This window comes from Chanos chanos, chromosome 9, assembly GCF_902362185.1.
Source record: "Chanos chanos chromosome 9, fChaCha1.1, whole genome shotgun sequence".
Taxonomy (NCBI): Eukaryota; Metazoa; Chordata; class Actinopteri; order Gonorynchiformes; family Chanidae; genus Chanos; species Chanos chanos.
This window is the reverse complement of record NC_044503.1, coordinates 10,739,106-10,763,456: the sequence shown is the minus strand read 5'-3', so window position 1 is coordinate 10,763,456 and position 24,351 is coordinate 10,739,106. Positions and strand designations below refer to the sequence as shown.

General features: G+C 42.1%; 2 protein-coding genes across 5 annotated transcripts; both read left to right on the top strand.

The window, feature by feature from the left end:
• Nucleotides 1-653: 653 nt before the first annotated feature.
• slc26a6.2 (solute carrier family 26 member 6, tandem duplicate 2) lies at nt 654-9,243 on the top strand. 3 transcript variants are annotated; one of them, XM_030784314.1, is made up of 19 exons: nt 654-1,279; nt 1,825-1,964; nt 2,238-2,348; nt 2,555-2,685; nt 3,006-3,170; nt 3,547-3,699; nt 3,975-4,057; nt 4,313-4,460; nt 4,563-4,676; nt 4,780-4,857; nt 4,984-5,079; nt 5,229-5,335; nt 5,480-5,549; nt 5,941-6,033; nt 6,439-6,561; nt 6,662-6,817; nt 7,288-7,342; nt 7,683-7,798; nt 8,443-9,243. In XM_030784314.1, the coding sequence occupies exons 1-19, from the start codon at nt 1,152-1,154 to the stop codon at nt 8,464-8,466; spliced, it is 2,091 nt and encodes a 696-aa protein (XP_030640174.1). In that variant the 5' UTR covers nt 654-1,151; the 3' UTR covers nt 8,467-9,243. The 3 variants fall into 3 exon arrangements, with proteins under 3 accessions (XP_030640174.1, XP_030640173.1, XP_030640175.1); XM_030784313.1 differs by having other exon boundaries at nt 655-1,279; nt 2,555-2,730; XM_030784315.1 differs by lacking the exons at nt 654-1,279; nt 1,825-1,964 and having other exon boundaries at nt 2,242-2,348; nt 2,556-2,730.
• Nucleotides 9,244-9,679: 436 nt separating this feature from the next.
• On the top strand, nt 9,680-22,971 carry mgll (monoglyceride lipase). 2 transcript variants are annotated; one of them, XM_030784312.1, is made up of 9 exons: nt 9,680-9,721; nt 9,906-10,070; nt 10,995-11,139; nt 15,424-15,530; nt 17,002-17,138; nt 19,468-19,578; nt 20,449-20,538; nt 21,010-21,225; nt 21,656-22,971. In XM_030784312.1, exons 3-9 carry the CDS (start codon nt 11,015-11,017, stop codon nt 21,770-21,772), a joined length of 903 nt encoding a protein of 300 aa, XP_030640172.1. In that variant the 5' UTR covers nt 9,680-9,721; nt 9,906-10,070; nt 10,995-11,014; the 3' UTR covers nt 21,773-22,971. The 2 variants fall into 2 exon arrangements, with proteins under 2 accessions (XP_030640172.1, XP_030640171.1); XM_030784311.1 differs by lacking the exon at nt 9,680-9,721 and having other exon boundaries at nt 9,840-10,070.
• The last annotated feature ends 1,380 nt before the right edge of the window (nt 22,972-24,351 follow it).

Genomic DNA, 24,351 nt, shown 5'->3' with positions numbered 1-24,351 from the left:
GTGTCAGTAGAACACCACTGTTTGACTGGATTGGTACACATCGTTCTAGAGTTGGTTATTTCTGCCGGAACTCATTTCCAAAATGAAGATTAAGTTTAACGCTGTTATGTTGAAGAGGCCAAATCATTAATAGATAGGGTGGGGAACGGTGTCAAAGAATCTGACGGCAAAACTAAAACCACAAGACAGACACTTTTGGAAAACTTTTTATATTAATCTCACGGGATATCCATCTCCTCTTTAGTTTGTCCTTTTCTGAAAGAAAAAAAAATACTGAGAGAGAAACAGGTCAGTTTACAAAAGAAGATAACTGAAGGATGAAGCATGAGAAACAAGAGAATTTAAGGTGCTTTCAGTGTAAACAAGTCGTAAATTCAATTGGTAAATGGGGTTTGGGGTGGGGTGGGGTGTTAGTTTGGAGACCTCAGTGATAAGGGCTCAAAGATATGAATAGTTCAAAGTTCAGTGAGGCTACGAATTCAGAATTTTTCTATGTTAGTAGGTTCTAAAACAAACAAACAATTCATAAGAAAAGCAGAATTCCTAAATGGTGACGTAGAGATCGAATATTTGACACTCTATAATATAAAGGCCCCAAATCACACTCCGCTTCCTGTCTATCAGAACTCTCCTATCCAAGGATAACACCGTGGGACTTTGCTCTCTGAAATACTGATACAGGGTCCATATCTGCCGCGGAGTGGTTAGGAATTAAAGCAATCGAGGTTTGAATGCGTAGGGTAGACATTAACAGAGGGAGATGATGAATACGAGGTGAATGAGGATTCCTCTCTCTAGGACTGCAGGTGTTCCAGGTGCACCGGTCTCACAGGGTAAATAACGGACCGATTCTTTTGGATTGTTTCTTTTTTTTTTTTAGAGGAAACATTGTCACTGCTACTGCTTCAGATCATACTGGATGAAGACAAACCAGTTTCAGAGGAATTCCCTTTGAGAGTGAAGAGTTCTGTCTATGGGCAAAGACTGAGAGAGAATCCAACAGAGAAGACTGGCGTCGTACAGAAGGGGCTTAACAGCACAGAGGCCGACTTAGACGTTCTTTTAGACTAGCGTTGACATCTCTCTCGGACAGGACCAGCGGAGACGCAGAGCAGAAGTAAGGTGTGGTTGACTAACTCGCTCCTGCTGAGATGGAGAGTCCTCGGTTAAGATACTCAGTCCGGCGTCAGGTTCTGAACGAACTCAGCGTTGACACGGTGGCTGAAAAGTCAGAAGAGGTCAAAACATCTGTATCAGCCAAAATCAAGGAGTCCCTGAAGTAAGTCAAAAGCATTTTTGGACTGAATATATACCTGCATAGACCAGTTAATCTGTTATTTGTATCAAACAGTCATATCATTTTATCACAGTGTAAAAGACAGAAATTATACAAGATATCTTTGCTTTGCCATTGGACAGGGATGAATGTTTCTTTGTCTCTGTATTTTATGGTACCACGGTCTAGTGTCAAATGTCTCTGATTAGGTCTCATCAGACCTTGAAAGGTACCACCTTAATTCCCAACGTCACACTGTGTTTCTTTATGTTTTTGGTATGTTTCAGTGATCATAACATAAAACTAATCAACTTTCAGTGATTAAAACATAAAACAGTGATTATAGCACAAAATTTTTCTGTCAAACCTGAGAGACATCTCTTCATGCCTCGTGCTTCATATCTCCCGATGTCTGAGTTCGCATTCCCGTGCACTCTGATTACAAAGACTAGTTACTCTACTCAGAAAGCGTCTTCTGAAACAAGTCGTTATTTCGGTTTTTTTTGTCTGATTGTAAGTCACTGCATGTCTCACCCTCCCGTCCTCAGGTGCTCCCGTCCTAAGGCGAAAAATTGTTTCTTCTCCACCCTTCCTTTGTTCTACTGGCTTCCACGTTACCCCTTCAGAGAGAATGCCTTGGGGGACCTGGTCTCTGGGATCAGCGTGGGCATCGTGCAGCTGCCTCAAGGTGACAAGTAACATCTGCAATGCCTTTCTAAACACCTACTAATTCTTCCACGGCAACGGGAACAAAATGACGAATAACGTTCATCAGCTAAAACGACAAAACTTCATTCTCTTACTTTTTTTTTTTTTTTCCACATCTGTCCCAGTGGATCAGCTGGGTGCAGCTGCATTGTACCGATACATGTCTTCTTTTTTTTCTTTTTCTTTTTTTTGTCTCCACTCTATCACATCGGTGTCCGCTGTGTGTTTATAAGCTCTGTGTGTGGTTCTGTAGGGATGGCCTACGCGCTCCTGGCTGCCGTTCCTCCTGTCTTTGGCCTCTACTCCTCTTTCTATCCCGTACTCATCTACTTCATCTTCGGCACGTCCAGACACATCTCAGTCGGTGAGCGCTGCACCCTTAAACCCCTATATTTAAAAAAAAAAATATTTCACCGACACGACATCAGACGAGTTATCAAACCGCTTCACGCTCCCCGCATGGGTGTATGCGCACTGTCATACAACTCTACACTTCTCATGTATATTTAATTGCTTCCCATTGATCATAATGAAAAGGACATAATCCCATTGCTCCTTCTCTCTCTGCAGGCACGTATGCAGTAATGAGTGTTATGATTGGCAGCGTGTCTGAACGTTTGGCTCCAGATTCTGACTTCATGATATGGAACGCTACGACCAACGAAAGCACGGTGGACACCGTGACCCGCGATATGCAGAGGGTAAAGGTCGCGGCGGCTGTAACTTTCATGTCAGGAATTTTTCAGGTATGTGCTGTCAGAGAGGTTTTGTGAATCTTTTTAAATTTGAAACGACGTTTCAAAAATGGAGAATGCGTGTGAGTTCCAGTGTGTACATAGTTTAATATTTAAGGTCACTGAATAGGGACTTTGGTCATCTCTCTCTCTCTTTCTCTCTCTCTCTCTCTCTCTTTCTCTCTCTTTCTGTGTGTGGGTTTGTTTGTGTATGCGTGTGCTTGTGCGTGGGCGCGTGTGTGCGAACGCGTGCATTTGCGTGTGTGTGTCTGTGCATGTATGTGCAGTTGCTCTTAGGCCTGGTGCAGTTCGGTTTTGTGGTGACGTATCTCTCTGAACCGCTAGTTCGAGGATACACCACAGGAGCTGCCATTCACGTCATTGTCTCTCAGCTGAAATATACATTTGGAATCAGCCCTGATCGCTACAGTGGACCGCTGTCGCTGATTTACGTAAGAATAACTACCACCACCCACAAAGACCTAACAGATTATCCACTGTATGCAGTAGGTGATTTGTCATTTTTTAACAGGGGGGGGGATGGCCCAAGGGTCACTGACACTACTCTTCAGAGTATAAAGGGCAGGGCTGGTTAACACGGGGGATGCATTTTTGGCATTTTGCTAACAGGGGGGATGGCATCTCCTCTAATCCCCCAACAAATCGCCTACTGACTGACTGTGTTAATACTACACCACTGCAAATTATATCCTTCTTCAATTATGTTCTCCTGTGCAGTGCCCTCTAGTGGTGGAGAACAGAACCAGCTTTGTAATAAACCACCGACAACAACACCTCATTACTCACTTGCTCCCTCTCTGTCTGTAGACGGTGCTGGATGTTTGTTACTTGCTACCAACGACTAACGTAGGCACTCTGGTCGTGAGTATTGTCACCATTGTTGGTCTGATCATTGCTAAGGAGCTCAACACCTGCTTCATGCGCAAGTTTCCCATCCCTATACCAGTGGAGCTTTTTGCTGTGAGTCTAAACAAGTACACAAACATCGACATGTCAAGACAAGTGCTTTTCACCTGTTTCATTTTCACTTAATCATCATTAGATATGTGCCCAAACCAGATGCTCCTTGCATCTCTAAAATAGGCTCCCAAACTACAATCCCCTTTTTTGTTTTTCTACAGCATGGACTCTGACCTAGTACAAACTAATAAGAATCCTGCCATAACATTTTGTTCCTGTGCTTTGTCTGCATGCTTGTCTGAGTTTAACGAAATTTCTCTGTTCGGGGTCCATAGGTCATTATAGCCACTTTGGTCTCATGGAGGTTTGACCTGAAGACTAAGTACGAAATAGAGGTCGTTGGACAGATTCCCTCTGGGTGAGCCCTGACTACTCAACAGTTTACTCATACAATGCCGGTCTGCATGAGTTCATTTGCACTTATTGTGGTTTGTCAAATCAGCCCTGGAGCAAACTTGAACTTTTGCACCTCAGGCTAAAGACAGCAGAAAATCTAACAAGTCAAGCTTGCGCTGGTGTTTTTTTTTTTCTGGGATGTTAAAAGGGATTCAAGAGAACTGATGTGACATCGAAAACTAATGGTTATCTTTTTGACCTCTCAATTTCTTCCTAGTCTCCAGCCCCCAGTGCTCCCAGAATTCTCTCTGTTTGCATCCATAATTGGAGATGCATTTGCTCTGTCAGTGGTGGGCTACGGTATTGCTATCTCTCTTGGACGAACCTTCGCTCTCAAATATGGCTACAAAGTTGACAGCAACCAGGTGAGCTTTACAAAACCATGGATGGATGGATGGATGGATGGATTGATGGATGGATGGTTGGACAGGCTGATTGTTCTGAATGGTCTCTCCACCCTCCTTTAGGAGCTGATTGCCCTGGGTCTGAGTAACTCCATTGGGGCGCTGTTCCAGTGCTTTGCCATCAGCTGCTCCATGTCACGTACCATGGTGCAGATTAGCACAGGAGGGAAGACACAGGTGAGGTTAACTGCAAGCTTCACTTTAGACATTTTAAAAGGTGTCCAGTTCCATTCATCTGAAGTCATCTCTCTCTCTCTCTCTCTCTCTCTACTCACTGTAGGTTGCTGGGGCTCTGTCAGCAGTTGTGATGCTCATCATTTTACTAAAGATTGGAGAACTCTTTGAAGAATTACCAAAGGTGTTAATGCAGTCATGAGCCCAGTCGTGTGTGTGTGTGAGCGTGTGTGCACGAGTGTGTGTGTGTGTGTGTGTGTGTGTGCATGCCTGAGTGCATTAATACAAATCTGTGATTGTTCACCCCTAGGCGGTGCTGGCGGCTATAATCCTCGTGAACCTGCACGGAATGTTGAAGCAGTTCACAGATATTCCGCAGCTGTGGAGAACCAATAAAGTGGACATGGTGAGAGTGAAAAAGATATGGAAAAAGGGGGTAGAAACCTTTGGAGGGGGAAAAGAGAAAATTAGAGTGGGGGTGGGTGTTTGCATTTTCTGTCCCCTCCACACGTAGCCAAATGTGTCATTTTTCCCTATCGTTCTGTCTGTCTATAGTTGGTGTGGGTGGTTACTATGATCCTGACAGTTGTGCTAAATCCTGATTTGGGCCTGGCCGCATCTATCGCTTTCTCCATGCTCACTGTCATCTTCCGAACACAGCTGTGAGTACAGACAAAACCAGACTAAACCTGTGCTAAACCTCTCTTAAACCCCAATGTGAGAGCGTTTAAATTCCTGGATGGTTTTTACCGTTGCCCCATTGAATTTCCTCAGCTGATCCTCCTCTTTTCTTATTACTCGTTCAGGCCCAAATACTCTCTCCTTGGCCAGGTTCCCGACACAGATATCTACAGACCAGTAGAGGACTACAACCAGGTAAACCCGGCTAAAACAAGTGCAGACACATCTCGACTGATCTCAGGGATTATTAGCCAGAAAGTTTGCCTGGAATTCCCTGAGTGTCTGCTGATGTTTATCAATATAGTCATGTGTCTTTGGTTTTCTTCATGCTGTGTAAGACGTATTTCATATTTCAGAAGATTCATTATCTTCTATAAATATGAAGTGTGTCATGCTTTTCGGAAGCTATTTTTCACTGGTAACCTGGCAACACAGACTTGCCTAGTTTTCAGGGTCAGTTTGTGTTTGGTTTTAACAGGAGCTGCTTGGTGTGCATATATGTGTGTGTGTGCGCATGTGTGTGTGTGTGTGTGCATGTGCACGTGTGTGTTTCTATTTGTTTGTTAGTAACTGGTTTGTGCTTCAGGTGAAGGAGATTCCTGGATTGGTGATTTTCCGATCCTCTGCGACGCTATATTATGCCAATGCTGAAATGTACGTGGATGCTCTGGCAGAAAGGGTGAGACCACACACACGTCACACAATGCTGAATTACACAGCATAGTCAACATACAACTCATACAGACCCAGTTTTTAATATGTGTATCCAGTGTGCTTTTTTTTAGACTGTAACCTACCACTCTCGATGGCACTCATTAAACCACACTCACTAAACCAATTCACAAACTAAACAGCACAAATCATACGCGTTAAAAACTACCACGCAACAAGAAATGCACATCAAATACTAATCAAAAACACACTAAAACTTTTCTGGCAGAACAGACCTAACCAGAACGTAGTCAGAGTTGACTGAACATACTTTATGCATATCTGCTTCATTTCTCCCACTGAAAGTTACCTATGTTCTAGTTAGTGCAGAGAGAGGGAATGCTGATAAGATTTTGGTTCTCTGTGTGTGTAGAGTGGCATGGACATCGCTAAACTCCTTTCACGCAAGAAGAAGCTGGAGGCCAAGAGACTCCGAAAAGAAAAGAAGGAAGCCAAGAAAGCTAAAAAAGAGGCGAAGAAAAGAGAAAAACAAGTGGTGAGTACATTCGAGTTTTGAAAAGCACACACATGCTACAGTATCCACTGCTACGGGTATGTCTAACAATGTTTCACTGATTGTCGTATGCGGGGTCTAGGAGGAGACATCAGAGGAGTCAGATCATGAGGAAAAGTTTGAGATAACAATGGAGGAGAACGCACATGAAACGGACTCCGACTTGCCTAAGGCTATCATTCTGGACCTGAGTCCTGTTAACTTCCTGGATACAGTGGGAGTGAAGACGTTACGAAACGTGAGCGTCTATCTTGTGAACATTTGTTTACTGGGCGATTAGTCAGTCTGTCCGCCTGTCCACACATCTGCCTATGCACTCTGATAACACGTTCCATTTGTCTGCTGAAAAAAAACCCCCAAAAACTCAGCCTTCTCTCTGCTTTCTCTTTTGTGTCACGGACAAATCCAGCCTGTAATCCATCAAACGTAATGCGTTCATCTCCCTGGAGAGAATGAAAAAGTGTGTGTCACCATGCGATGCGTCGTTTGTCAGGAAACACTTTTTCTTGTGTGTGTGTCAGCGAGACTCCGAGATATTTTCATTTTTTCAATTGTTCAAAAATCGTCAAACTGCATGCAGCTATTTAAAATGTGGGCTTTTTGTGTGCGTTTTGCATGTGTGTTGGTTCGTCTGTTTAGACCTTTGTTTGTCATTCCGGCTCGTTTTTACAACTTCTCTCTATTTGCCCATCCGTTCCTTTGTTGCAGATCCAAAAGGATTATGGAGAGGCTGGGGTTCAGGTCCTTCTGTCATGCTGTCAGAGTAAGTCACAAAGATTCTCATTGTTGTCACAGAAAAAAAGAAAGAAAAAAAAATAGGTTAGTGGTTTGTGTGTGTTTGTGTGTCTATATGTGTGTGTTTATGTGACAGCCTGGGTATGGGTATGTGTGTAGTTGCGTGCGTGAGGGTGTGTAAGTCTATAGATCTTCATCCGCCACATCCAAAAATAGCTCCTGCCCTTAAGTTTTTGTTTTCATTATTTACTTGTTTATTTATGCATGGTTAACACCCCTTTGAACATGTTGTACCAGTCTGGCAAAATGACATTTCAGTCATAACTGTTCATACTAATATTATTATTCTTTCTGTTTCTTTCCCAAAGACTGTGTCGTTGAAAGCCTAGAGAAAGGAGATTTCTTCAATGAAAAAGTAACTAAGGCCATTCTGTTCTCTACTGTACACGATGCAGTTCTCTACTGCCAAAAAACAGAGGATGAGGTGAGACATTATACAGCAAACCACACACACACACACACACACACAAACACACACATACATACACCAGTCCTCAAAACCCTACCAACTCACCAGCCCAGCGCCCCCCGCTACCAACACAGACTTACATATACAGAAAAGTCAGTCAGTCTTTTTTGGGGGGTTGGTACTCTCTGTGTTTGCTTTGCAGTACATGGTGCTCGTGTTTGAGGTGAGTTTGAACACCAGACTGTTTAATGAGGCCAATGAGAGACTATCTCTCCTCTCTCATTTAGAGGTCACATGAAATAAGACACTAGAAAACCTTAATTAGAGTTAAGTAGAGGGGAGATAAAAGAGCGTAAGGGAGCATGTGTCAGGCATGTGTCAGTGTGTAATCCTTCCCTCATGACCACACACGCCTTAAGAGCTCAGAGATCAGAGCGTGACATTATCGATTATTACACACAAGAACTTCTCACTGCAACTCTTTCCTCAAAAATTGTTCTGATGTGGAAAGCTTACTGTACAGCTCATACTAACAGGCTCTCTCTCTCTCTCTCTCTTTGTGTGTGTGTGTGTGTATGTGTGTGTATGTGTGTGTGTGTGTGCGTGTACGTGCGTCAATTCCATTCTTTTTTCCTATTGCCTCCCTTCCTTTTTAACAGGACATGGAGGCAACACATTTTTAAGTCTGGGAAGCATCTGGAGAAAAATACAGAGACAGCAAACAATTACAGCGCTTACAAAATGCATGAACCGTGTTTTTAGGCAAAAACCACCAAAAAACAAACAAACAAACAAACAAAAAAATTCATTCTTAAACGAACCTACAGAATTTGTGGGGCGAAGCCTTTGAAATGTTCCTCCTGGTTTACAGAGAGACACGCTCATGAACTATTCTATTTCCTCACTTGTAACATCATAACATCCATTCCAGGTATTCCTTTATGGTGATGGCCTGCCCTTCCCTTTACCAAGTAAATGAGTCAGTGTTAGGATTTTGTTGAGAAATGGGATTCTTCAATGTGCTAATAATATTTATAAATCAAGCTTATAATAAATAACTTCTCATAGTTCTTAAAACAAGTAAAACATTCTTTTTAGCTGAGGAGCAAACAGTGACGAAAAGTCTCTCTCTCTCTCTTTTTTAAAAAAAAAAACAAAAAAAAACATTGACCATGTGTATGAAGTGCCAGTAGTCATGCTTTCCACCAGCAGTTCCAAATATATTTATAACATACGCCTATTATTTATGATCCTATGAAAACGCCTTTAATTTTGAAGTATTCAAGTATCTTTAATCTTTGTGTGAGGTCAGTTTAACATATGGATAAAAGAGGAATGTTTCAAATTTAATTGAGATGTTAATAATCAGACATTTTTGTGAATGTATGTAAGCAGCTGTAGAGGTTATTTATTTATTATTGAAACTGATAATAAAGAATCTTTATTGATGAAAGAATTCAGCATTTTGTGTCTTTCTTCCTTGAGTTTAAAATGTAAAACAAAAGGTTTTTGTTTACTGTGCCACATTTTAGTGCTCAACCTGCTATTTAATAGTCACGCGCTGAAAGATGTGGAGTTCAAAACGAGCGTGTCACCAGAGCTGCCCGACACTACATTCTGTGTTTCAGGCTCAAAGACTATATATGTTTGACCTACGGGAACAAGAGAGAGAGGAGGAACCGTGTGCGTTGTCTTTCAGGCTAAACCCGATCTCCTTTCTTGTGGTACAACATATTTCAGCTTCTGTTTTTTTCTTTCTCTTTTCTTTTCTTTTACAAGAAACCAGAACAGTTAGCTGACATTTGATCCACATGTGTGCAGCAAAACAATGCCGTATTGAAAGCACTGTTGGGAAATTGATGACGGTCCATCTCGTGCGGAGAGAGATGGTTTCTGGGGACCCCTGGTGAGGATCTTATTCAAGCAATTCGCCCGAAGGTACATTAGTATATGCGAGTGTGCGCGTGTGTAAAAGAGGAGGCAACATAGAAACCTATTGATTGAGAACAGAGAGAGAGGGAGAGAGAGAGAGAGAGAGAGAGAGAGAGAGAGAGAGTAGGAGTGGATGAGAATGTGTATATTGGCGTTTCCTCCAAATACTCTTTCATTCTCCTCCCAACAGGCAGCCGCATAGAATCTGTGGGGTGTGCGGTGCGGAATAGGTCCAGAGTGTGAGAAAGGAGTAGCTGGTTGCGTTTAGGTCACCGAGTCCCGAAACTGGATCGGGGAGCAGAAGCTGAGACCTTTACTTTGAGCCTCTAAGGGATTCAGTATATACCTAACTGAGGTGAGTTTCCTCCAGAAGCAGTCGATACTATTAGCCAATCATCAGTTGATCATTCATCTTGAGAATTCTTCATAATATACTAATACTTTTTTGAACTCGGGGTTAGTATTTATAAACACAGAGTAACTTTCGTCATGTGGCTCTGCTATAAAAACGCAAACTGTAAAACGTGTGTCCACGTAAAGCTGAAGTTAGACTAAAATCGTGCCCCATCTCAAATTGGCAGAGTAACACGTTTCGTTAAACTGAAGGTGACTAAACTATATGAATTGTTTGAACTGAGAGCAGCCTGTCCAACTTTCTCGCTCCACTCCATGACGATGAAGAGAGCCAATAGGATAACCTAATTAGTCTGCTTATGATCCATGGATGTCCTGCAGCAGCTACGCTTGTCCAGTGACAAACCTGTTCCTACTAGCTTTATTTTTTTATTGACCTATATACTGAAGTTTGAATTCTTATTAATTGGCAAGTCGTTTCATCCGAGCACTAGGCGCTCTCACTCAAACTCTGACTGAATGTCCCAGGACGGTGACAGACATCGGCGCTCTATTTTTAATGCAGTCCTATTTTTAAGTCTGTGACCAGCGCGTGCTATGACTCGCTGTCATGTCACTTTAACGTATTGTTGTACATAAGACAATACACGACAAAATAGTTTCCATCAGCGTTAATCCATGTGTCCGTGTAGAGTACATGAAAGGGGCTGGATGCCGTCAAATAGGGCTATATATAAGAGAACCGAACTGGCTCTCGAGTTCGTGACGTCAGAAAACATTCCGCCGGGGCTGCTAGTAAAGCTAATCATCGACATATGAATGAAAATGTTCACATTGCATGTTATAGTCACCTGCTTGCTTGTAGTCGCTGTCTCTTACTGGTACAGCGGCGATTCTCTGTCAATGCTCCGTGTTTTTGTTACAGACACTGTCATTGGAGCTGACATGCCGGAACCCGAGGGGATTCGACGGACTCCACAAGGTGTCTCCTACGCCGACCTGCCGCACATCGTCAATGCCGACGGATTACACTTGTTCTGCCGTTATTGGGAGCCCGACGGCCCGCCAAGGTATGTGAGAGATGTGTGCCATTCCATCTGCAATATATTATCTGCATAACGCGCCCAAGGAATTCCCTCGCTGTGTGACAGAAGAGCTCATAGCTAAGCCTTGTGTGCACTTGTACCGCTGCCATTTCATTATGCTGCAGTCCAGCCTATTTTTCGATAACTTAACGAAAACATTAAGCACTCATCAAGCACGTTTCTGCCTTATGTATAACCAATTTATTCATAAAAAAAGAGTACTTGTGATGCAAGCATAGCGATTTAAGCCCATATGACTTCCTTCTCAGTAACAAAGGGGGTGTGAAAATTACCGGTCAAATTTAAGTTCATTTTGTCGTTACAGACAGCGACACAGATCTCGTCGCAGTTTGTTTCTTTTCCGTCACTTAGCTAGAAGGAAATGTACTGACTTATACTTTAGAGTATACAGCAGTCACAAAGATGTCTGTTGTGTGTTCAGTGGACGTGTTCTACACAAATGCCCTGGGGAGCTAATGTCTTGTTTTTCGTGTTGAGTCAAAGACCCTGCCACTGGCCCCTGACCCTTTCACCTATGCATTATGAAAAGAGAAAAACCCATTGGGGAAACACGTATGCACTCACCACCACTGAAGACAAGTATCATTATTCATACTGAACTCTGGGTTTTACTTTAAACTTGAATCGTAAAAAGGCAGATGGCAGAGAGCACTCACAGTACTTAGACATAACGTTACTGTAGGTGTATGACAGTTTGGTCGTGTAAGAAAAACAGTAGCATGCCTCTCACTGAAACAGAGGACAAGTTCCTCTTTTGATTACGTGGCTGAGTCCCAATCGTTCACATCGCGTACGACCCCCAAAAAGGATTGTGAAGTAGAGGCTGGAAATTACAGAGATGAAGGGAGGTCTGTGTCTGTGTCTGTGTGTACATGCGTGCTTGTGTGAGTGTGTGTGTGTGTGAGAGAGAGAGGGGTGCACATGCAGGGGCCGTGCTGGTGGCCTCAGATGCCTGCAGTCACTCCCAGCTGTGGTTACCTCAGCAACTGTTGAGCCTCTTTTCAGCACACAGTGGTTACAGACATGCGGTTACCATGGTTACCGGTATTTCCTTCACAGTGTCCTACTAATTTGATTACCTATACTAACGGTTACAGGTCGGTTTCATTCTGACATTGAGCGCACGTCACAGGAGGTCTACGTTTGGTTTAATCAGTAACGCTGAATACTCAGAAGTGTTGGGTTATGAGAGCAAAGTGAAACATTTCTCACAGATGTAGAGAGCCACTCTCGTTTGTGATGCATATCTATAACAGCAGTATTACATATCACGCTCTGTATTGGGAAATGGGACACACGTTTTCTCAGTTTACTACATCTGTTATCGATGCATTTACGCATGTTAGAAACCAGTAGTGCTTACAAACTTTTCTTATAAATGAACATCAATATTACTGATTTTGAAAGAGCTGAAAAGGTCAGTACACACTTATGTCAGATGCAGTTTTTTAAATGTGTGGTGTATAGATGCAGCACACTTCTAGCCTTTTTCAGTTCAACAAAGAAACAAAGAGACACTTTATGCCTACTAATTTCACATGTCTCTTTTGATCTTTAGGTTGAAAACAAATTCATTGTACATTATCACATTGCTGAAATGCCTTATGTATGTATCTGTTAGCGACTTACGGGTAGTAATGTATGTTATTGCCAAACATTGAACATTTACACAGGGAGTGATATGTGTAGAGTGTCCTTTAATTGAATTCTTCAAATATGAGACCAAAACCATGCCTGTTTAGAGACTTAAAAGTTGTGACTTTGAGAGTCTTGTCTTTAAGAAATGCTCCAACAAATTTTCAAGCACTCATGAAATTTTGAAGAGCACAACTGCACATTTCAGTCTAAATTTTAATCAGAATTTTGGTTGCCTGACGTCTCCTTTCGTTGTAAAAGGGCCGTTCAATCATAATGCTAACCTCCAGACTGACCCAACTGAAAATGCATGAAAATGTCAAAAGTCAGCCAAATTCACGCACAAATATCTTAAAAATAAAACTACACTCCTATTAACTGTCTAGATTAATGTAGCTTTTTAGAAGTATGTGAAAAGTCATGTAAATCTGAAAATTGGAAGGAGTATTGCTTTGATCTGAATGGACAGAATTTTATCAGAAAATTTGAATATAAAAAAAAGCTTAAATTCTTAAGCATTTGGGGTTCCACATTATATAGATTTTGCAAATCAAACCCAGAGAGAGAGTTAAGTGGGGGGGGGGGGGGGGGGGGGGGGGAGTAGGAGTGTTTCAATCAGTCAAATATATGGAGCAGTCTATTTGGCTGAACTCTATGGATATTTGGACTTCTGTGGCCTGTGATGTGGATATTTGGACTTCTGTGGCCAGTGGTGGTGTGGATATTTGGACTTCTGTGGCCAGTGATGTGGATATTTGACATAGCGAGAGGAGACGATGGGTGAGAGGTGAATGACAGCACAGGAGTGAGGCTCAGTAATGATTGACGAGTCTCTTTATAGATAAACCGGGCACTGAACCCATGGGAACTGAGTCTGTGTGCTGTCTGTCCAAACGCATACAAACACTCGCTTTCTATCATGCGTACTTTTTTTACCCAGTGAAGTGGGTCACGTTTTCATTCTATGGCATCTGGTTAGTTATGAACAAGACATTCCTTACCAAACAAGGATGTTTGCCTGAATGTCCCTTTCCCTCTCTCTCTCTACCTCCCTCTCTCTCTCTCACACACACACATGCATGCGCATGCGTGCACACACACACACACACACACACACACACACACACCCCACTCTCCTGGTCCTTGTTATGTTCTCTGTCCCAGGGTTTTTCACACAAGTCTGTAATCTTATTAAGATCTTAAGTACTACGGTAGTGAAATTCAGCATCAATGATACGTCTATTTCTCGTTTTAGCTCTAACATAAATTAAATTTCACTCTTTGGCAGAGTATTTTTGTGCATGTTGTGCTGTGGGTATGCGTGAATAGCATCTTTGTCGTTTTATGAAAATTCCTATTCAGTAGGTCCATTCTTGAAGCACTTTGGACGACTACAGGTTTTTCTTGAGGGCAATTTCAGAAGCAGCGGTTAGATCAAGATGTATCCCGATGATCCACCAATACTCAACCCTTTGGGGGAGGGGGGCGCGCTGTAAATTAAAAAATTCATTCTTAGTCCATAGAGCCTATTAACATTCCCTATAGCCTTCAGTGCTCTGGGAACACGAACTTCATACAAAGAGACCCTTTGAGAAAACGCACCACACACACACACACGCACACACACGCACTGCCGATAAGAACTGGATGTAATGAAAGAGGGAACAGAAAGAAAAAAAAAAGAAAAAGAGCAGGAAAGCGAGGGTGAGAAAGAAGAAGTTGTGAGAGAAAGAGATTGAACCGTCGAGACTGCTAATGAAGCTGCATTTTCATTCCTCCCATGGTCTCTCCTTTTTTTTTTTCTTCTCCCCCCTCGACGTTCTTTCTGCTCTTTGGTTTTTTTTCCCCTCCACTATTTTCTTTTTTCCCCTCCTTTCTTTCTTTTTTTTAAGTCTTCCTTTTCTCTTTGCGTACATTCAGAAGCTAATTGGCTACCCAGTTTGGTTGGTTCATCCACTCACACGCTGTGGTATCAGAGAAAAACCAAAACAGTAATTAGACTTCGTCTATGCAAACTTTAGAGAGGAAAACCAAGGTTAACCCAGGCCACCAGCGGATGTGTGTGTGTCTTACATGCAAGGTTCGTACAGTGTGAGTGTCAGTATTTTGCAGGTGCCTGTATGTATGAACAGGTGAATGTGTACGCAGGTGGTGTATTTGTAGGGAAGTGTTTGACATGAAGTTTGACAAAAACAGGAGGTCAGGCTTTTGTTTAGATTGTCACTGCTGCAGGATGTTTTAAAAAATGATGTTTACTCGTCAAGAGTTCTGTTTTCATAACTGTGTTAGACTGCTTTTGTGCGCATGTTGTGTGTTTATTTGGCGAACATTGTCTGCTAACGGAATAAATGTTAATGTTGACCACACGCCAAAGCAAAAAGGAAGGGCTACAAAATGGAGGGGGTCACGCAGAGACAAACCAAAGTATACAAATGCTTCCAGTGTATTCATGTGTGGCCTCATTTTTCCACTGTAGAGGGACACTTTATGACATCATTCATAAACATTTTCTTAGTTGTGTACATCATCTCCACTTAGCTATCTAAATAATTCAAAAAGCATTTTGGTTATGTGTGGGTGTTTGTGTTATATTCATGACTGTTTTTCTGTCAGGGCATTGGTGTTTGTGGCTCATGGTGCAGGAGAGCATTGTGGGGCATATGAGGACGTTGCACGTACGCTGACAGAACACTCCATGCTGGTGTTTGCCCATGATCATGGTGAGTGACGCACTTGATAACCAATCACACGCACAGACCTCCCGTGCCCCACACAAATGACAGCCAATGATATAACCTGGAGCCTCTAAAAGACAGACATACATTGTAACGTTTAAGCTTCGGTCAAGGTTCATAACACAAGGCTGTATCTCAGGTTTTGTTATTGTGATGCAACTTGTGAAAAGCAAATGACAGGTTTTGCTAGAAAAAAGGAACACAATGTTTCTAGCTTCTTGCTGTTTCACTCTAGCCACACTGAAGGCTTTATTTATTAGATTTCTAAAAAGAACCAGATAGCCATGACCTTTTAACCTTCAACTCCCAAGTCCAACACCCCTAAAGAACATTCTCCTGGTAAACCATAGCTGGCCAAAGTGTAACTAATATATGACTCATTGCAACCCTCAAAATGACAGAAAAAATTCCGTCAATTTTCTGCCCTCTCCTTAATTGAAACAGTGTGTACACAACCTGTATTTAGTCAACACAGCAGGGTGTTAGTGTTACTGTGGAAAAATGATAAACCCCTGGCCGTGGTTGTGTATTTGTTCCACGATAACAGGCTAACTGGAGTAGAATGTGCTTATGAAAACCGGCGCCACTTCACACTGTTGAGTAATATAACCAACGATGAGTGAAAAGGGAACACGCAGAATAGCCATTGACCCTTATTGTGTGTGTGTGTGTGTGTGTTTTTTTATTAAAAATTGTGTCTAGAAAAGCATGTGAATGTTTCTCTAACTTTGAGAGAGAAAATAAAAAGGTGCAAGGAAAAGCATGGACGTGTCGCTTTTATTTTGGTGAGAACGGAGAGTCTACATGCATCAGGTAAACTAATTGTATGCCTTTCTCCCATGAATAACAAATGACGGTAGACGCAGACATCTGTTGATTTTATCACACACACCCGCATGCGTGCACACACACATGCTCATCACACCACACCAAACTGCAACAGGCGTTAAGTGTGTTGAAAGTGAGAGAGAGAGAGAGAGAGAGAGAGGGAGAGTGAGAGAGATGGGGTGCATGTGCCCGGAATGTTTAAGATGTGGCATCAAATCGTAGCACCATGGCAACAAACATTTCATGCATGCACACCATATTGTGAGGTAGGAGAGGAGTATGTGTGTGTGTGTGTGTGTGTGTGTGTGTGTGTGTGTGTGTGTGTGTGCGCGCGTTTGGAAAATGAGCAGAGGGTAGCGCTATAGCTATCTCATTATTGGAACACATGATATTTGCTCCTTCACTGAGTCACTATTAAAATTCATTCTGTAGAATCCAATATCCTGACAAACCATCTCCCACCAGCTATCTCTCCTCTCTACTTATCATCCCTCTGTTCTTCTCATTCCTTTGTTCCCTGTTTTTTTTTGTCTTTGTTCTTCTGTCCAACTCAATATGTTGCACACATTTTGTTTTAGCAGTTATCTCTCTCTTTGTCTCTCTCTCTCTCTTTGTCTCTGTCTCACAGTTGGGCATGGCCAGAGTGAAGGGGAGAGGATGAATGTTAAAAACTTCCAAGTCTACGTCAGAGACTCTCTGCAGCACATTGACATCATGAGGGGGCGGTATTCCAGTCTGCCCGTCTTCATTGTGGGCCACTCCATGGTAAGATCCTGTGTAAACCACCGACACAGGATAAATAAACGAACACATAACCAATAAACGAAACATGAGGTAATGTCTGCACATTGTTAAGTTTTCACGGCGGTGATGTAAAGTGAAATTTGATCTCACCTCAGGAAATGTCGACTGACGACAGACATCACGTTCAGATAAATGCAGTAGCCCAGAGACGAAAGTACGCGCGTGATTTGGTCGTGAGACGGTGAAAAAAATTTTTTTTGTCGGTTTGGTTTGACATGGCTCGTCTTTTGTCGCCCGACATCGTTTAACAGCAGTCCCATTCAAGTCATGACAGAGGGTTGCACCACGGTCGTTTTCTTTGAGTTTGTTTTTCCAGCCCTCTTGTCCTGCGTCAGTTCTTTGTACCCACGGCTTTTCTTCATTCCATTCAGTGTCGTTACTGGAATGGAAAGCAGACACTCATGTTGAGGGACACTTGTGAATAGTAAAAATAACATCCTTTTTATTGCACTCACTTACAAGTTTCCAGAGCTGAACGTCCAAACATAGTTTTTAGAGAACCAGTAAGGTATGCTTAGCATGCTAACATTTAGAGTGAGACACCAGAGAATAAACACTGTTCAGCTGGTACTAAAAATATCTGGTTAACTTCTTAAAAAAAAAATAGGTCAATTCTTAGTATCCATTGTTTTTTTGCATTGAGGAACTTGAGGAAAAGTTTGACGTTTAGACGAAAATAGTTAAAGTTTGATAGGTCCTGTGAAATATTTGAATTGGACTCAAAGCTCAGAGAAATTGTGGATGCAGCACAGACGGGACAAAGAAAAACGTTAAGTTTCTTGCAGTGCACATAAGGGTCAGATATGGCATGCAGTGCCTGGAAATGATTTCCGTTTGGTGGAAATTCTCGCAAATCTGTTCCTGTAAATGATGTGAAAACTTAGAAGTGGTATTCCAAGCACTCTCTCCCCTTTCCTCTAACAACACATGCACCAAAACATGTGTCCTCTCACGCGCACACACACACACACACACACACACACACACACACACACTTCATCTCTCTCCTTTTCATGCCTGATATTCTCCTCTTAACGATTCCCCCATTGGCCTACCACCCACCCTAAATGTTGAAATGTCTCATCTTTGTCTATCTAATTCCTTTGCTTTGTCACTCTGACTCATTTTCTGTAGATCTCTCTCTCTCTCTCTCTCTCTCTCTCTCTCTCTCTCTCTTTCACTTTATCTCCCTCAGTACCAGGGTCTTATGTAATGTCAGCTTGTCAGTCCCTTTATGTAACCACAGTCAGATTCTTTAGACTGTTTTGCAGAAGACAACACAATGCAGGCATTCTTTCTGTGAATATGTGTAGTGTGCGTGCGTGTGTACGTTTTTTTGATTTTCTGCTATGCGTCTGTTGTGTGACTGTGACTGTGTGTGTGTGTGTGCGCGTGCGCGCGCGCGTGTGTGTGAGACGTAGAGCTTTTCTGTTCTACCGCTCTTCTCCCAAAAGCCCATCTGTTCTACAGTCACACTTTTGTTCGTCAGTCAGCGTTCAACCTCAGAAACCCCAGTTGACGTGTGTGCGCGTGGGAGTCGGTAACCTTAAGTGCCCGTCGACAGGTGTCGTGCTAAAGCGATGTAAATGTGTGTACGTGTGTGTCTGTGTATGCATGATTAATTAAAGAGAATGTGTCTCCTCCCTGGGATCTCAGAGGAACTTAAGCTATTGTGTGAAATGAAGAACAGTCACTTCCCATTACTCATACATAAGCAACATAATCAAAAACCCATCTTCTTGGAAACAATAAGTCTCACTGATGCTTTGCCGGTGTGTGTTTGTATGTGTGTGCATGTTTGTGTGTGTGTGTGTGTGTGTGTGTGTATATACATGCAGGCACACACGCTTAAACCTATTTGTAAGTGTGTGTATGTGAGGGAGAGGGGGGAGTGGTGTTTGAGTAGTGTATTTAAGAACTTTGTGGGAACCATTTCCTAACTCCTCCCACCTCTTTTCAAGCTGCTCTTAATGGCCTGCTCTTCATGAATATTCATGAATACAGTTAGAACAAAACGGTTTCTCGGGGAGGTGAGGAGAACTGAGTCGTAATTAATGATTGATCTGCTTGCCGTGCTAATGGTCTAAATGTCAGGGCGGCCATGAACTAGCTACAGTTACATTAAGAAATTTGATTGATTCATGAAGTACTTCTGTCTCTAAGCAGTTAATTAGTCTTCCCTGAAGATGCATTATGTCACCATACAAAAATCCGGGTTGAATTTTTGAGGCTCTGATTAGAGGACACACACAGTCGTAATGTTGGCGACTCTTTATGTTTTTGTTTTTAGGGTGGAGCTATCTCTATTCTGACTGCCTGTGAGAGACCTCAGGACTTTGCAGGCGTGGTGCTGATAGCCCCCATGGTACAAATGAACCCAGAGTCTGCCACACCCTTCAAGGTAAACAAGGATATCAAGCCTCCAGACGCATGTGGTGCATTTTACTCTGTCAATGATTTACCACGTGTCTGTCTGCAGGTGTCTTAAGAACAATAACTCTTATTGTGAACATTCTGTCAAAACACCTTGGAATTTGGAGGGAATTTACCTTCTGTCGTAACACATTTCCCCGCCCCTGTTCATTCCCTACCTCTCCGTTCAGCATGCAGCGTATTCTCTAGGGACCCAACCGAAATATACATTTTGTTCTGTCATATTATTTTGTCACAGATTTTCCTTTTCTACTTCGAGTTTTATTATCCACCAATTACATTCTACCACAGTGGTTAGAATGGACTTGGTGGAAAAATTGTCCCACATTACTTTTGTTAAGGTTATAATCAGGCTAGTTCACTGTATCGTTTTTGAAGTGGCCTGCCCTGCGTTTTCTGCTTATATTACATTGCAGTGATGTTACCGAAAGAACTACCACAAACCAAGCAAGTTGGTGAACTTTGTGTTGACCTTGGTGTTTCACTAGCAATGATTAGCTAGCCAACATCACATGAACCACATAAGATTTGGAACATGTGGCCTTCCATTGAACTGTCTATCTAAAATTAACATTTTAATCGTTCTTCTGAATACTTGATATACAGCAGGACTAAGACTATAATTGTTTGCACTCTTTCAGATACCATCTGTATACCATCTGTTCTTTAAAATATAAGTCTTTCGTAAAGCTGCTGTCGAGTACAGCACAGGGCTAAAGTAAATTACATTATTTCTTTTTGTTTTGCGTCTGGGTGTTCATGCTTTAACCACCAAGTCTGGCTGACGGAACTTACTGAGATCTCTCTCTCTCTCTCTCTCTCTGTGAATTCTGCACAGGTGTTTATCGCCAAGGTCCTGAATTACATGGCTCCCAGATTCACTCTCGGTTCCATCGAGTCGAAATGGGTCTCTAGGGATCCCAAACAGGTACTGCGTCAGGAATGTGTGTGAAAGGTCATCCGAGTATGCGTTTTACTGTTTGTGCGTGTGTGTTGTCCTAGTAACGCTCAAAGTGTTTGATTTCAACAACTTTTGAAACGTTACAGTGCTGAAAATCATTTGATTTCCAGTAACTGAGGAGCATAAACCAGAAAGATTACGGGTATAGCTTTTTTTTAGGGACTGTTATTAGATTTATGTTTGTTTATACTGTAAACATGCTTTCTGCAGAGCACCTGTGTACAGTAATAACTGTGCCGATATGACCCTTACTCTATTGATCTTAAACCGAAAAGCTATCACAACAAAGACGGGTGCTGGTATAGGTAAAGAAAGAGAGGCCCACAGTTCAAGGATGCCATGTCCAAACGGGATGCAAACGCTCGGTTGAAAGTGTCCAGTTTGCCTAGTGCTGATCTAGCCGTGTGATCTGGCTGCATTTCACTCCCAATACTGCAGGTCGAGGCGTATGATTCGGACGAGCTGAATTATCACGGTGGGTTACGCGTGTCCTTCGGCATGCAGCTGATGAACGCCACTTCTCGTATTGAGAGAGAGATTCCAGACATCACCTGGCCCTTTCTCCTTCTCCATGGAGACGATGACAAGCTCTGTGACATCAGGGGTTCCCACCTAATGTACAACCAGGCCAAGAGCACCGACAAGAAACTGAAGGTAGATCTATTGGTGCGCGCGCACACACACACACACACACACACACACACACACACACACACACAAACATAGTCTCTGTCTCACCAGGCTAAACTCCTTGAGGAAACGGAGCATGTAGTAAACTTATCCTAAAGACTTTTTTCTCTCGTGTTTTCTTCCCCACTCACATTCCTGTGATGTCACAGTCCGAGTGGTTCCAGCTGCACACTCTGTACTCACCTAATGTGACCCATATTGCAAGAATGCCTCATCTAATCATGATATTTGCATATGTGTGTCTTTCTCTCTCAAAATTGTGCCTGTATGGGGGTGTGTCACTGTGACTTTAAATTTGTGCTGTCTTCTGCTCATGTCTGTGTGTGGTTATATGTTCTCATATGTATCGTATGTATGTGTCTCCATGCATCTGGCTAACCCATGTGTGTTCCAGGTGTATGAAGGAGGATACCATGCTCTCCACCATGACTTGCCAGAGACAGCTGAATCTGTACTAAAGGAAGTGTGTAGCTGGATCCTGGAGCGTCTCCCAGCCCCATCAGAGAGCTAACCATCCATCAGCCTCTGATCTTTGCCCCTATGGCCAAGTCCCGCCTCTTCATCGCTCTCATTGCTCAGCTGAATCGTCCATCTCACATTGTTACTGAAAACTGAGCCTCCCTTTGAAAATAGGTTCATCAGCTTGTCCAGGGGTCACTGTGAGATCAACCTTTGACCCCCTATGTTGATGTAAGGTCATTTTTAGCTCTGATGTATGTGGCTTTAGGGGCCGTGCATCAGATGTGTTACTTTTAACCCGTGCTTTAAAGAGAGAAGACCAGCAGGGCACAGCTCCCATGTTACTGTGGCAATAGCCATGACGAATATAATGAGTGCAGTTCCCCCGGCGTGAGGCTTGCCTTTGTACGTTGCCGCAGTAACAGCTGCCCTTTGTTCTGAATGCTCTCTCAGATCCTCTGGCCTCATTAAAGCTGCATTGTCACTCTCTGGTTCTCTGGCTCTCTCTGCTGCCCCCTCTGATCAACTGCGGTATTGCAGAATTCACGAGGCAGCTGCCAGTTACCAAGGCAACACCTTGGAAAATTTGCCAGCGACTCTGCAAAAAAAAAAGAAAAAAAAAAAAGACGAATTCATTATGAAAGAGAGCGTTGTGATAACACAGCGGGCGCACAGTGTGCAGAAAGCCACATGGCTGTAGGACGTGCAGTTCAGCATTCATAAAAATGAACAAACCGCAGTGATCCACTAGCTAACACAGCACGTTCTAGGGGGGAAACCCTAGAGGCCCCTGTAATAAGTCACACAGATTTAACACACACTTCAGCATGTATCACTGTGAGCAGCAGAGCCCATGAGAGGGTAACAAGGTTGAATTCAATTCGTCGGTTGTTCTCAGATGTGAAATGAAGTCAAATTCAATTGGCTGAGACTGCATGATGAACTTGTTTGTGCTTTGACTCATGACTGTTCCGTAGACTACGAACAGCTCCATTCCCCGGTGGGGGAAAAATGGAGCATTGACTGTTCTATTCTGTTAAGTCAGGGAGCAGAACATAAATGTGAAACAAAACTTAACACTTCTCCCTGTGTAATTGTAATAACTTAAATTAGCATTTTTTTATCACTAATGCCTCTCTTTTCTGACTATTCAGTTTGTGATTTTGAAATCTACAACCTAATTGCAATAGTTCATGACCTCGTTATTGTCCTCAGGGTGTGTCAGAGAGATCAGGCAGCTTTATTTGTTGATATTTTAGTCCTAATAACCGAGCAAATGCTATGGGGTCATTCATCCTCACCAGCTGGGCCCTTACAGGCATAAAAATAAAAAAAAATATCAAGACACAGACAACAGGGCTTTTGTTACTGGCTTCATGCTTCTAATCTATTTAGAGGCTTTCTAATCAGTGCAGTAGGGCACTTTTAAAAACATCTTTGTCTAATTTCGATATTAAAAAAAACAACTTAATAATGCATTGTTAGCAACCTGGATAAGTATTCCTTGTTTGTTTTCTTCCTGCATAATAATAATGTAAATGAATAGTACATTGTTAGTACACATACTAGCGCTAGTAGTACTAGTATTAGTACACGAGAGAAATGAGGATTCTGATGAAAACGGTTTGTAAGATTTTGCACAAGAACGTAAATATTACTCAGAGTTACTGTGCTTTTTAAAAGAAAAAAAAGTGAATGTTGCTATTTTCTTTAGTATAGCATTAAACTGTATTTAGTTGGGGAGGGGAGAAAAAAGAAAAAGAAGAAAAGACAAGAAAAAGTCTCTTCTGTTTGGAAGAAAACCAGATTTTATTCCAAAGTGTTCGAGCAGCAAATACATTTTTTATGACAGAAAAGAAATTAAAACCTTTTTTTTTTTTTTAAAGTTTATTTTAACCATTGTGTATGGTGTTCTTCTCTGACTTTGACTGTTCTGAACAAATGTGATCAAATAATGCCTATGTGACCAACAAATACAGTAATGTGTATCTAAGGCAACAATGTTTGTTTGAAGTAAATACTTGTGTACTTTTGTCCTCGTGTTAGACACCTGTATGCAGCAATCTTTGATGGCCTACTGTTTGTATACATATGTACAAAGGGAAAAAATATACTTGTCAAAATACTGTAATATATTCTGATATTAGTAATAAGGATTGATTGAGGTAAAAATCTAATTTTTAATGCATAAAAGTTATTGAACTTCAACTATGCTCCCAATAAATGAAGACTGTTAGTGCTTTTTGTCTGTTTATCCTTTTTATATTTGTCTGCATATATTAACACCACTTTCTATGCACGTTTTCCTTCTTAAAACAAACAGTTGCCATTATTATCATAAAGAACAAAAGGACACTTTATTCACCACTGTAAAATGTTTATTCTTATCGCACAACCTGCAAACACTGGATGAGAGAGAGTGACGGCACAGGCAGTGGCACAGATACTGATTTCTTACCCACTTTGCACACCTGGTCACACACACTTTCTTTGTAGCCTATGTAGTGGGACATTGTGTCTATTGCTGAAAGATTATATACAGCCCCTTTCAAGTTGAATGACGTGTTTTACGACTGCTCAAAGACTTAATTATCTTAGCTGGTAATGAGCTGAAAAGCTCTGCCGATTCCC

Excerpts from the sequence above, each read along its gene's own strand:
- mgll (XM_030784312.1), top strand. The coding sequence starts at position 11,015 with ATGCCGGAACCCGAGGGGATTCGACGGACTCCACAAGGTGTCTCCTAC. Across the intron at positions 15,531-17,001 it reads GGTGTTTGCCCATGATCATG|TTGGGCATGGCCAGAGTGAA; the intron begins GTGAGTGACGCA and ends TCTGTCTCACAG. Across the intron at positions 19,579-20,448 it reads AGTCTGCCACACCCTTCAAG|GTGTTTATCGCCAAGGTCCT; the intron begins GTAAACAAGGAT and ends AATTCTGCACAG.
- slc26a6.2 (XM_030784313.1), top strand. The coding sequence starts at position 1,152 with ATGGAGAGTCCTCGGTTAAGATACTCAGTCCGGCGTCAGGTTCTGAAC. Across the intron at positions 2,731-3,005 it reads TCATGTCAGGAATTTTTCAG|TTGCTCTTAGGCCTGGTGCA; the intron begins GTATGTGCTGTC and ends ATGTATGTGCAG. Across the intron at positions 7,343-7,682 it reads CCTTCTGTCATGCTGTCAGA|ACTGTGTCGTTGAAAGCCTA; the intron begins GTAAGTCACAAA and ends TCTTTCCCAAAG.